At 42.1% G+C, this 13,428-nt stretch overlaps 1 protein-coding gene and 1 long non-coding RNA gene across 21 annotated transcripts in view; one reads left to right on the top strand and one right to left on the bottom strand.

Moving 5' to 3' along the window:
• LOC130540777 (uncharacterized) overlaps positions 1-8,445 on the bottom strand; it is a 30,381-nt gene extending 21,936 nt beyond the window's left edge. The window contains exon 1 of the long non-coding RNA XR_008954774.2: positions 8,236-8,445. This is a non-coding gene — a long non-coding RNA (uncharacterized LOC130540777). The remainder of the gene's footprint in view (positions 1-8,235) is intronic.
• Positions 8,446-8,472: 27 nt separating this feature from the next.
• The window catches only part of UBR4 (ubiquitin protein ligase E3 component n-recognin 4), a 136,469-nt gene continuing 131,513 nt past the window's right edge, over positions 8,473-13,428 (top strand). For all 20 annotated transcript variants that reach the window (XM_063594400.1, XM_063594405.1, XM_063594395.1 and 17 more), the window contains exon 1: positions 8,473-8,722. In XM_063594400.1, coding sequence (XP_063450470.1) covers positions 8,547-8,722 — 176 coding nt within the window. In that variant the 5' untranslated portion in view covers positions 8,473-8,546. The remainder of the gene's footprint in view (positions 8,723-13,428) is intronic.

The following is a 13,428-nucleotide window of genomic DNA, read 5'->3' on the forward strand; positions in this document are numbered from 1 at the left end:
CAGCCTCTCATGGCTTCCCTCCAAAGTAACTTAGGATTGAGGGATCTATATGTGATGTCAGAACTTACTTTAAACCTCTAGTTTCGTGCTGTCATTTATTAGGCTGGGCCACCAAATCTTTGTTTCAATTTATCAGAAGCCAAGTGCATACTAGCGTCTTGTTTGTTGCCCATTGCCTATACTTTTCACCTGAGATGTGTGAGTTGGGGCCTTTTAAAAACTACTGAATTGTCTGAGCCTTGAAGACATTTCCAGGGAGAAGAGATAATCTCTCATTTCACCCACAGGCTGGTCTAATCATAACCTAGTTAAAGATGTCCTTGTTTAAGAACCCCATTATTTATTTTTAGTTTTTAATATAAATTAACATGTGGGTCATTGTATTTCTCCTTAAATGAGGAAATTTTAAGTCTTATTGATCTAACCTTTGAAGCTTTAAAAAAGAGGAGAAAGAGGGTAGGGGTGGGAAACTGGCACACTGTGTGTATAGCACTGCCGATTGGCTAGGCTGCTGTGTCTCTGCTACAAATTAAAGAAATCCTAAAAGTTTTCCTTGGTCATAGAGTTGGGGAATGACAGAATTTTTCTTTGTTGTGAAATGTATGTACAGAGTAGACCATCTCTAGCCCTGTGGTGAAACAGGTACACTCGAATGTTTGCATAAAGCAAGTGACAAATGACACTGTTTAAGTCCTCTTTTGTGTCTTAGAAGATTATTTTGAGGCTATTTTCACATTAGAGGGGATAAAAGCAGTGAAGACATGGAGTAAGTGTATTTTATTTTAGTAAGGAAAGGTCAGTTTAATCATATATGGGTTGGTTAGGTTATCTAAAAATTTGTCATCTTTCTATGGTCATATGCTGATGGTAGATTATGGCAGAGAAGGAAGAGGAAATGACAACCATTTTATTAATTGTCAATTTGATATTGAGTGACTGAATGTCTAAGAATCTCCAGAAAAAAACAGGCATCTATCATCCTGACCCAAGGCATATTTTAACATAACCTGGGAGAAGAGAGTAAGTACAAGTTAAAAAAAATTCTGCCCTCGTTTTGAGAAAGCCTGGCTGGAATTCTGACTGTCTTACATACATATGTGTAAGGTTAGCCTGCAAGATTCTAGTTTTTATTTACCAGTGTGCCAGAATCTGAAACAAGCTACTGGGAGGGAAGGTATTTGTCCTTTAGTAAAATTCCCTGTATTTCAGCTGTAATCAAAGTTACCTCAAAGCAGGTGCTTTTTTTTTTTTTTTTTTGAGACAGAATCTCACTCTGTTGCCCAGGCTGGAGTGCAGTGGCACGATCTTGGCTCACGGCAACCTCCACCTCACAAGCAGCTGGGACTATAGGCGCGTGCCACCACGCTCAGTTAATTTTTTGTATTTTTAGTAGAGACGGGGTTTCATTGTGTTGGCCAGGCTGGTCTCGAACTCCTGGCCTCAAGTGATCTGCTGGCCTTGGCCTCCCAAAGTGCTGGGATTACAGGTGTGAGCCACCGAGCTTGGCCAAGTGCTTAAAATAGTTAATGCTAATGCCACAGTCCAATTTAAATCTTTTCTTAGTTCTCAACTTTCCTTAATCTTAAAGCAGCATTCGGTTCTGAGCAGCTACGCTCAGTCTCCACTAATGGCTGCTGAGACTGTATGTTTCCTCTCTCAATTCTCTGATCTATTTGCTTTCTTGTCATTCCTTGTTTTTTGTGTGTATTCCTTGACTTAACTCTTCTCCTGTCTTCATTAATTAGGTTAATTTTGGGGCCCCTATGGTGTTTCACTTAAAAAGATTTGGCTGGGCGTGATGGCTCATGCCTATAATCCCAGCACTTTGGGAGGCCATAGTGGAGGATCTCTTGAGCCCAGGAGTTCCAGACCAGCCTGGGCAACATAGCAAGACTCTATCTACAAAAAATAAAAAAAAATTAGCTGGGCCTGGTGGCATGTGCCTGTGGTCCTAACTACTCAGGAGGCTGAGGTAGGAGGATCACTTGAGCCTGGGAGGTCGAGGCTGCAGTGAGCCATGAACATGCTACTGCATTCCAGCCTGGGCAACAGAGTGAGACCCTGTCTCAAAAACAAAAACAAAAACTAGTTTGTTTTAGTATTAATTACATATATGAGCACTGGTAGTCTAGTGTTTGTTCTTGTATACAGTGTTTTCTTAAATGAGATGATGCTATTTAATTCTGTTATTTTTCAACTAATAGATCTTTTAAAGTTTTTTATTTAAATTTTTTGTGGGTACATATTAGGTACATATACTTATGGGGTACATAAGATGTTTTTATAAAGGCTCAGCTAATGCATCTTGAATATCATGTATTCATAAAGATGACTGAAATAGTTTCTGGAACAAAGTCTGATAGAAAAAATACTCAATTCCTAATTTAAGTGTTAGAGACTTTAATGTAAGCTACCTAATCTGAACTAGTTTCATTATTTGTGTGTGGGTACATGTTATGTGCTCCGTAAGGCATCTTTCAATTTGAAAATTTCATAATTGTAATTTCACTGCCTTTATAAATTGCTTTTTTTTTTTTTTTTTTTTTTTTTTGGAGGCAGGGTCTCTGTCACCCAGGCTGGAGAGCAGTGGCACAGTCATAGCTCACTGCAGCCTTGAACACCTGGGCTGAAGTGATCCTCCTTAGCCTCCCAAAGTGCCGGGATTACAGGCATGAGCTACTGCACCTGACCCATAAATTGCCATACTTTTAAAGAGCCTATTACACAAAGTATCATCAGAATCATCCCAAGACTCATTTCCTGATTCCTAATTATTTAAAATTTTGCTTTTAGGCGAGGCATGGTGGCTCAAGCCTATAATCCCAGCACTTTGGGAGGCCAAGGCAGGCAGATCATTTGAGGTCAGGAGTTTAAGACCAGCCTGGCCAACACGGTGAAACCTGAAACCCCATCTCTACCAAAAAAAAAAAAAAATTTAGCCAGGTGTGGTGGTACATGCCTGTAATCCCAGCTACTTGGGAGGCTGAGGCAGGAGAATCACTTGAACCCAGGAGGCAAAGGTTGCAGTAAGCCGAGATCATGCCTCTGCACTCCAGTCTGGGCAACACAGTGAGACCCTGTCTCAAAAATAAATAAATAAAATGAAAAAATTGCTTTTAAATCATGAAACCATTCTGTTTTCTTTACTTGGAATGTTTTCTTCCCTGCTTAAAATCTGGCTTGTCTCAAATCTGAACTCCTCCATAAAGTCTTCCCTATTGGTTTCAGCTACTCAGGACCTTCAACCATCCTGGCTGCTTACCACGTAACTTCCTGAGTGATATACCACACCCCTTTATTATTTCAGATATTGTGTCTCTCAGGGACTGTTTTCTGAATTACCTATTGTCCCAGACATGAAGTTGCTCCTTGACAAATAGTTCCCCAAATGGCTGTACCTTCTTCTCCAGAACCCTTAGGAACTTTGTCCTCAGTTTCCCAAATTTCTAAGACTTTGGTGACTTAGTAAGGGATTTTTTTTTTTTTTTTTTTTTTTTTTTTTTTTTTTGAGACAGAGTCTCATTCTGTCTCCCAGGCTGGAGTGCAGTGCCTTGATCTCGACTCACTGCAGTTTCCACCTCCCGGGTTCAAGAAATCCTCCTGCCTCAGCCTTCCGAGTAGCTGGGACTCCAGGAGTGTGCTACCACGCCCGACTAATTTTTGTATTTTTAGTAAAGACAGGGTTTCACCATGTTGGCCAGGCTGGTCTCGAACTCCTGACTTCAGGTGGTCTGCCTGTGTGGCCTCCCAGAGTGCTGAGATTATAGGCGTGAGCCACCGTGCCTGGCCCCAGTAATTCTTTTTTTTTTTTTTGAGACAGAGTCTCACTCTGTTGCCCAGGCTGGAGTGCAGTGGCGCAATCTCGGCTCACCACAACCTCTGCCTCCCCAGTTCAAGTGATTCTCCTGCCTCAGCCTCCCGAGTAGCTGGGGCTCAGGCGTGCGCCACCATGCCCAGCTAATTTTTGTATATTTATGGAAATGCCAAGAGATAGTTCAATCTGCCTCTCTGGCATGCCATGGACACCAGGTCTGACAAACTCTCTTTTACTCCTTAAAACAAATGCTCACCTGATCAATATGGGGAAATAAGCTGCATGGTACCATAATTTCTATTCTAAAAGGGAAAAGTATCTCTTTGGTATTGCTTTGGAAAACATTCTTTATAACTATCTTGCTATTTAAAAATTGACAATTATCCTTCCATAATTAAAACAGGTAGACAACATCCTGTGCCCTTTCATTTTTTTGTAAAATGTAACAAACTATTCAGCATTCTTGAAGCAACCTTTCAATAATGGAGATACTGGTGCTTCATATCAATCAGCTGTTTTGATTTTGTGGCTAAGTCCTTTATTTTAAAAAGACTATGTAAGTTAAGAAAATTTTTTTAAACAATATCCCCAAATTAAGGTGAGTGTTGCCTTCAAAACCTCCCCCACCATGTTTCCCAGAGGTCACCACTGAACAATTTGGTATCTCTCCAGGTAATACAATCTTCTGCAGCTTGGTTTTATCACTTAGTCTATCGTGGAGAGTGCCTATGTGAGAGGTAATGGATCTACACCATTCTTAGTGGTCACATGGTTGAAATTCTTAAGTGCTGTTCCATTAGAGATTTTTATGAGACTCAATACTCTTTCGGGAAAGTCTAATATTTAGGTCACCTTTCCAGTACGAAATTTATAACATAAAGGATGTGTACACACCCACCTTCCCATTTTTTTTTAGGAATCAGAGTGTGAAGTTAGTTGAGACTGACCTCCAACGAAGAAGCCTGTTTTCCACCAGCACTAAGGCTTTTATACATTTCTGATCCAAGAAGGTGACTTTTCCAGGATAGAGACTAAGAACATTTAGCAAGGTGTGTTTGTAAAATAGCCGAAGGTTTATATTGAAGCACCCTCTTCTCTGTCCCCTAATGTGCAATCTGAATGAATGGAAGTCAAGAAAGCAAACTAAAACTATAATTAAAAGGCACAATTACTCATACAAACTCCATTATACTTCATGGTTTGTTCACATCATGGCTTTGATGATATCATATATCCCATGTGCTGTGATAAATAAGAACTAGACTAGATCAATCAACCAGAGGCCAGTTTATTGATGATAATGAATGAAGACTGCAATTGCAAAGAGGGCTAAAATACTCATGCTGCTGGAATATATATCCGCTCCTATAAAAAAGGTGATATAAGTTAAAATGCTATTATAAGTTTGCTTGGTTGTTACGGAGTTAGGAGATGTGATATCTTACTCATGCTTTTTACTATAGGCACATACCTTCCAAGGAGACCAGAACAGTCCCTCTCTGCACCCTGACCCCCCATGTCCCCACCCCAAACAGTGCTAAAGGGTACACACAGTGTAATCATTTGGCTCCACTTTTCCCAGAGTTTACATATAAACTACTTTCCTTCTGTTAAGTATCTGGCATACAGTAGGCTCTCTCTGTCATCATACTCTGTACCTAATTATAAAGCAAATGGATGATAAAGTATTTATAAATTTTTTCTTTTGACTTTTGACAACACAATTTCAGACTTACAGAAAAGTTGCAATAGTACAAATAATTCCCAGATCCCCTCTACCCAGATCCCCCAAAGGTTAACATTTTACCACATTTGATTTATCCTTCTCCTTCTGTTTGTCTCTCTCTCTGGCTCTCAATCTGATAGGTCAAAACTTTTGAGAGTGTAAATCTTAAAGTGACATTGTATTCTAGTCCCTCCACAGCTAGCAAAATTGTTTCTTTTTCGCTCTTAAAGCAAGAAGGCTGCAATAAGCATTTTCTTCTTTTAAGTTCATGCCAGGTGAATTGTTCAGTATCATGGGAAAAATAATACTTGTGGGTTACAAATAATGTCTCATAATTCTAAATTGAATTAGGCTTCTAATCTAATTCCTTATATTCTTGGTAATTTGAAAACTAAGTCTGTTGTGAATTACCAAAAAGGAGCTGCTCTCCATTTGAAGTTTTCAGTATTGCAGTAGGAGTTTCAACAAAATATGCACTGATTACTTGTTCTTGTAACTTTGTAAAAGCTTAAGAACAGATTGACCTCTGTTGGCTCCTACGGGGTAACAGCTAAGGTTTATTCATTTACTTGTTTCTAGAAACATTGTATCTATTAGGATTTATTCCAAGCAACTCTGTATTAGATGGCTTAAAAGAAAAAAGAGATGTGCTATCTATCGCTTTTGAAGCCCTGTAGTGAGGCACACTGACCTCATTTGTTTTTAGATTGCTGTACAATTTACAACCACCAAAGTGTGCAAATCATAAGTACAAATCATGGCTTAGTGACTACTGTGTGTGTATATCCATGTAAGCATAACTGTGTCAAGGTATAGAACTTTTCCAGCTCCCAGCAGGCCTCCTCATCACTACCTCTACACAAATCTTTAAACCATACCATTCATCAATGTCTGCCATTTTTACTTCATTGAATTCCCTGTAACATGACTGTATCATGTCTTTTAAATTTCAGTTCCTTGGCAGACACTTGGGATTAGAATGGAACTAGTATTTTAAGTCCTTCAGTTAATTCATAAAAGTTATTTATTGTTTTTTAGTTTCTATCTTATTTCCTGGACCAGAATATTAGAAGCTTGTGTTTCATCTAGAAGTCTTTTATTAGTCTCTTTTGTCATCTAAATTTATAACATAGATGCCATTCCAAATCTTTGTGGCAACACAAGACCAAACCTCCAGTACTGAAATAAATGTGGCATTTATAAAGGAAGTTCTTTATCTGGAGTGCTCTCTCCCAATCTATTAACCAGAAATATAAAGTATATAATAAATAATTTAGGTAAAGGTGAAAATCTCCCTGTGATAGTTTGCATTTGCCTTTTATTCTCCTGGAGAGGGAAGGGAGGACAGCAGATACATTTGATCTTTTATTTCCTGAAATTTCTCCAAGACAGCTTTTGCAGATTAATTTTGTCCTCTGGTTAAAATAAAATTCATGTCCCAAAGCCATTATAAAATTCTGGGTCTCCAGCCTTTCCTTAGGGCTCTGGTTCAGTATCTTGAAATACTGCAATATTTATAGTGTTATGGAAAGTTCTTTTTCATTTCTGATGTTTTTATGTTTAAGAAACTTGCTGTTACTATTATCCTCTGGTAAGTAGGCACTGAAGGAAAATCCCTACTGCTGTCATCAAAGCCACATTTTCCTCCAAGACCGGCTTTGACTTGACTGAATTTTATTTCGAATGTAAAGATGCAGGCTGGGCGCAGCGGGTCAAGCCTGTAATCCCAGCACTTTGGGAGTCCAAGGTGGGAGGAACCTAGGACTTCGAAAACAGCTTGGGCTACGTAGGGAGACCTGTCTCTTAAAAACAAACAAAAAAAATTAAGAGTGGTGGCCTGCACCTGTATAGTCTCAGCTACTGGGGAGGCTGAGGCTGGAAGATCGCTTGAGCCAGGGAGGTGGAGGCTGCAGCCAGCTGCAACTCTGCCACTGCACTCCAGCCTGGGCTATTGGGCGACAGAGCAAGATCCTGTTTCAAAAAAGGTAAAGTATGTCATATCTTAATAAAAGTGCAGATTAATCACTAGGTACCAATTCATGTATCAGTGTTACACAGCAAGAACAAAAGCTCTTCCTAAACTTAGGGGGAGAATTTCAGGGCTTTAGGAATTTGAAACCGTCTTCACAGTTCCTTCCCAGTCTTATTTAGGCCAGCTGTAGGCCACAGGCTAGAGCTTGAAGCCGTCCACCAATATCTCACTCACAGGACTGTCCTTAATGCACGAATACCTTTCCTCGAGCAAACTGCTTTTCCCTCTTAGACCTTGTAGCCAGATCATTTTACCGGCAAAAGTCTCAGACATCTCCTGTGAATAAAAGCTTACATTCTTTCCTTGCCAGTAGAAAAAAGGGGAACACGTAAGCATACGTGGCAAATTGCAAAGAGGGATGCATTGTACGAGCTGGTCAGATTGTTAATGAGGGCAATCCAAACAGAAGAGATTTGAGTGCGAAGGGAATATGGATCAGTGATTAAAAGGTGGTGTGAGAGGGAGAAAGCTTTGTAAACTATGGCGCTCTTTAGTATTACTATTGGGGGGATCTAGGCAGGGGAAGAAGCAGGTGAAAGCGTTTTAGGCTTCGGCCTCCTCTTGTCGTCCTTAGCTGTCCCAGGCCAGGGCCATTCTATTCGCCGAGGCGTAGTCAACTCTGCTGCCCTAGACTTGCCCACTGAACCCATGCCCCAGACTCACCTTTACCCGCTGCCCGGAAGCCAAGTCGCTACCACCTGCTTGAGCAACTCCCACCGCGCAGGCTCAGAAGTTAACGCTCTCCCGCCTTTCCCCGCTGCGCTACCTTCTGAGCAGGCGCAGCGTCTCCGATCCGTTCCCTTGCCGCGGCTCGACCCCGGTGAGAGCAAAGGCCGCTCCGCGCGTCGCGTTTTTGACCCATGACGGCGGCGCGCAGTCTGACGCGACAGATTGCGTCACTTCCGCCCCCTCCTGGGAGGCGGCGCTGGGCCGGTGGCAAGCCCCTGGAGGGAGCCGCAGTAGTACGACGGAAGATGGCGACGAGCGGCGGCGAAGAGGCGGCGGCAGCGGCTCCGGCGCCCGGGACCCCGGCAACGGGGGCGGACACGACCCCGGGCTGGGAGGTGGCTGTGCGGCCCCTGCTGTCCGCGTCCTACTCCGCCTTCGAGATGAAGGAGTTGCCGCAGCTGGTGGCCTCAGTCATCGAGAGGTACCGGGCGGCGGCTCTGGCGGGCGACGCTGTTGTGGGGGGGGAGGGGATTTCGAGCCGGATCGTCTGGACCCGCTTTCTGGGCCGCCCCCTGCCCCCTTGAGGATCCCCGCCACAGCCACGGCTTCGGGGTCCCGGGCCCCGGGAGACTAGGGCTTGCCTGGGTTTCCCTCCGCCAACGCATGTAAATCACCTCTACCTCAGTTTCCCCTCTCGAGCAAAACTTTAGCGGCCTCCCTGCGGGAGGGCGTGGCCGGACATGGTTGAGAGTGAGATGCATTCGCCCTCTTAAGGGAATGTTCACGGGGTTGCCCCTTGGGTCAAGTCACAGATGAGTTTGCATTTCTCGTCCGCACTCATCCTCCTAGCCTGGGCCGGAGCGGAGCCGTACGGTATAATTTAATAACGGTCTCCCCGCGGTGCTGTAATCAGTGGGGGCACGTGCTATTTCTGTGACTGAAGCCACTAGCTACATCGATGACCTCTTTTTACGTTGCACTCCTTGTGCATTCCTACTGTATCGGTCTTTGATTAAAAACATTTCAGTGTGTGTCTGAGAGATCATTTTCCCAGAGGATGTGTGGTGTGTGTGTTCTCTTGCTGCCTCCCATCCCCCTCGCATTAAAATATCATCACATTCTTTTACAAACGGTACTATCTGTTGGTTTCCTTTTGTGTGTTTTTGTCTTTTTGCACAGCGATTCTTAGCTAGTGACAGTTATGTAGGTACAAAGATGGTGATCTCAGAGTGCCTGCCTTTTCCTGACGTACTGTGCTCAGAGCAGTCTTTCATTAGTTTAATGGTAGACTTTTGCTTTTAAAGCCAGACTGACTTTCATTTTTCTAGCCATACCTCATTTCAGCAACTCCCTGCAATTGTTAACTGGGTCATTTTAGCTTCACGATGACAAGGGTATATCTAGCTGCTATCCAGAGGTTAGAAATTGCTATTTGTTACTCAAAGGAGGCCCATGGTTTGACAAATTGTTTTTGTGCTTTTTCTTGTTGTAGACTTGTAATCCTTTGGATGCAGAGTTTTTAACAAATTATAATAAAATAATGGTTGAGTTTGGTAACTTCACAGTCAGCTTTACAGACGGATTTTACTATCTAATCATCAGGCCAGGAATGTTCTGAAGATGTAAACAGGTTTCAAATATACTACTTTCAAATTACGTGGCTGCTTTTTGTTTTAAACATTTGGATTGGCAGTATTTTTCCTGACTCATACTCATGTTACATAGAATCAGTAACGTTCCAGTCTTTTTAGAGCATTTGCTTTTATGTTTTTCTGGACATGAGCTGGATAGGTTATAAAATATTAATAATTTGTTGACACCCTTCCATAAATCCTGTATTCTGGGGCCACCTTTAAAGCTGTAATACTTAAGGAACACCCTCCAACCAAATACATCACTAGGTTTGAGTTTTGCCATGTATGTGGTAGTGGTCTTTGCCATACCCTCTGTTTGTACAAATAATCAAGAGTTGTTATTTGTAGACATTAATAAGATCTCTCTTTATGGCTTAGAAAATAAGTCCAAACTGATGGGTCTTTGGTAACGCATTTATTGGAAGGCAAGATCTCTTTTTTTTTTTTTTTTTTTTTTTTGAGATGGATTCTTGCTCTGTCACCCAGGCTGGAATGCAGTGGCGCCATCTCAGCTCACTGCAAGCTCCACCTCCCAGGTTCACACCATTCTCCTGCCCCAGCCTCCCAAGTAGCTGGGACTACAGGTGCATGCCACCACGCCCAGCTAACTTTTTGTATTTTAAGTAGAGATGAGGTTTCACCATGTTAGCCAGAATGGTCTCCATATCCTGACCTTGTGATCCACCCGCCTTGGCCTCCCAAAGTGCTGGAATTACAGGCATGAGCTACCGTGCCCAGCTGGAAGGCAAGATCTTTTAAGTCTTCTGGTTTTTGGAGCTCAGTTAGCTTTGAAAGCTTATGTGTCCTCTGCAGGCTGTGTGAGAGGAGTATGATCTAAAGAAAAATTTCCAGAAGAAATACCTGGCTTACAAGTTCTTTACAGTGAGAACAGCTAAACGTATCAAGTGTTCAGTTTGTTATAAAGCAGGCGTTGGCAAACGTCCTGTAAATGGCCAGATAGTAGATAATTTTGGGACATGTGGTCTCTGTCTGGACTGTTTAACTCTGCCATCATTGTGTGAAAGCAGCCACACACCATATATAAATGAATGGGCGTGGCTGTGTTTAAAATTGTATCTATGGGCACTGAAATTTGAATTTCATGTAATATTTACATGTCACAAACTATTCTTTTGATTTTTTTTTTTTCAACCACTCTTAGCCATACAAAAACAGGTGACTTCCTGGATTTGGCCTGCAGGCCATAGTTTGCCAACCCCTAGCTTGGAGCACAGAAATTATACCCTGCTATCATTATTCTGGTTTTCAAAAGTTTTATTTATTTATTTATTTTTTGGAGACAGAGTCTTGCTCTGTCACCCAGGCTGGAGTGCAGTGGCACGATTTTACCTCACTGCAACCTACGCCTCCCAGGTTCAAGTGATTCTTGTGCCTCAGCCTCCCAAGTAGCTGGGATTATAGATGTGCGCCACCAGACCCGGCTAATTTTTGTATTTGTAGTAGAGACGAGGTTTCACCATGCTGGTCAGGCTGGTCTTGAACTTCTGACCGCAGGTGATCCGCCCGCCTTGGCCTCCCAAAGTGCTGGGATTACAGGCGTGAGCCACTGCACCCAGCCCAAAGGTTTTATTTATTTGTCTTTCTAAAAAGTAAAGGTCTCAGAATTGTGGGAGTATGTCTTGCATAGGAAGCTATAGTACCAGATCAAAGCCAACACTGTAGATGCTGAGGTGGGCCTTGTTGTCTAGCTAATCAGAGGTTGAGATGTCTAGGCTGCCACTTTAGTTCTGTGTTGCCACTCCCATCTTCTGCAGTTTCCTGGTTTTTTTCTCTTGTTAAACCTGCCATGTTTTTCTTCCTTGTCACCGGGGACCATCTGTTTTTCTGTTGCAGTCTACTACTCTCTGCTTCCTTTTTTGATATCCTGGCTCCATCATGCCAACTCTTACTTTCGACCTGGTAGCCTGCTTAGCCATTGTATTTATCTCTTGACCATTGAGAATGATGACGTGCTTGAGACTCCTCAGTACACCACATTCTACCTTCTTTTATAGTTGAAATTGACCTTTTGAAGAAAAGGTAGATTAAACGTTCCTAGGTCTAACCCCTGTTTCTTAAGTTTGACTTTGCAACCAAACTGAAATAGAGGAGGAATCGATCAACATGGATGAGTTGGAAAGCATACTCTCAAGTCATTGGATGTTTTAAAAGAAAAAGATATCTGAATTTATTTAAAGGGAAGATTTTTCTCTATAGCATGTAGCTAGCTAGCATGTCTTTTAGTAGTAAAGGCTACTAAAATATTTTTTCTTTTTTAAGAGACAGGGTTGGCTGGGTGCAGTGGCTCACGCCTGTAATCTCAGCACTTTGGGAGGCCAAGGCAGGCGGATCACCGGAGGTCAGGAGTTTGAGACCAGCCTGGCTAACATGGTGAAACCCTGTTTTTTTTTACTAAAAATACAAAAAATTAGCTGGGCGTGGTGGCGCGTGCCTGTAATGCCCATAATCCCAGCTACTCTGGAGGCTGAGGCAGGAGAATTGATTGAACCAGGGAGGCGAAAGTTGCAGTGAGCTGAGATCACACCATTGCTATGGCAACAAGAGCAAAACTCCATCTGAAAAAAAAAAAAAGAGACAGGGTCTCCTTCTGTTGGCGGGTTGGAGTACAGTGGGATGATTATAGCTGACTACAGCCTCAAACTCCTGGGCTCAAGGGATGCTCCTATTTCAGCCTCCTGAGTAGTTACAGTAGCTAGCTAGACTACAGGCTCCCACCACCAGGCCCAGCTTAAACTCTTTTTTAACACTGTTACTTATTACATAGTTTAAAGAACATTTTAAACACACTGTTACTTTTCCAAGCCAGAAATGGAGCAGAACTAGCTCAATGGAGCACATACCGTGCATGGGATTAGTTAGTATAATCATTGCTGAATGTAGCCTTCTCTGTTAAGGTACAGATAATTCCTTTCTTAACTCTGTGCAAGATACGCTGGTGAGCATGGTTATCATTCGACAATTTGATTGACTCTTTGTAGATAAAAAGAAATATGCTCCTTCTCTCTGAGCCAATTCTTTCTGAGCTGACCTGGCCTTTTTAATGATAAACCTGTTTGAGGTTTCTGTTTCCAGATATTCACTAGAATTTAGGGCAAAGACACCTACTTTGGAAGGGGGAGACTGTTACAACATTCCCATTAGATAATGTACAGTCATTTCCTAAAAGTCTTCAAAGGAAGAAAGGGATGCACTAATGCTGTGATCTTTTGAATTTGTAAGCAGTAGGATGCAAATTGATAATTGACCTACAGGAAAAAAAAAAAAAAGCCCGCCACCAAAAGATAGATTATGATTGTGAGATTAGTCTTTGTGACTACGGTTTCTATGTCTTAGTATCACATTAACCACAGATTTTTCAAGAGTATGAGGGAAGTATCTGAAAGACAGTTTTCAGTTCTTTAGTTAACATGCAGCAGATTATAGATAGAAAGATAGGAATAAGCATAATGGATTCTATATATATGCTAGAGAGTACATGAAACTGATGAGGGGAAAGGAGCTTGTGGAATTTCTACCATTTACAAAAAAGATT

This window comes from Pan paniscus, chromosome 1 (assembly GCF_029289425.2).
Source record: "Pan paniscus chromosome 1, NHGRI_mPanPan1-v2.0_pri, whole genome shotgun sequence".
Lineage (NCBI taxonomy): Eukaryota > Metazoa > Chordata > Mammalia > Primates > Hominidae > Pan > Pan paniscus.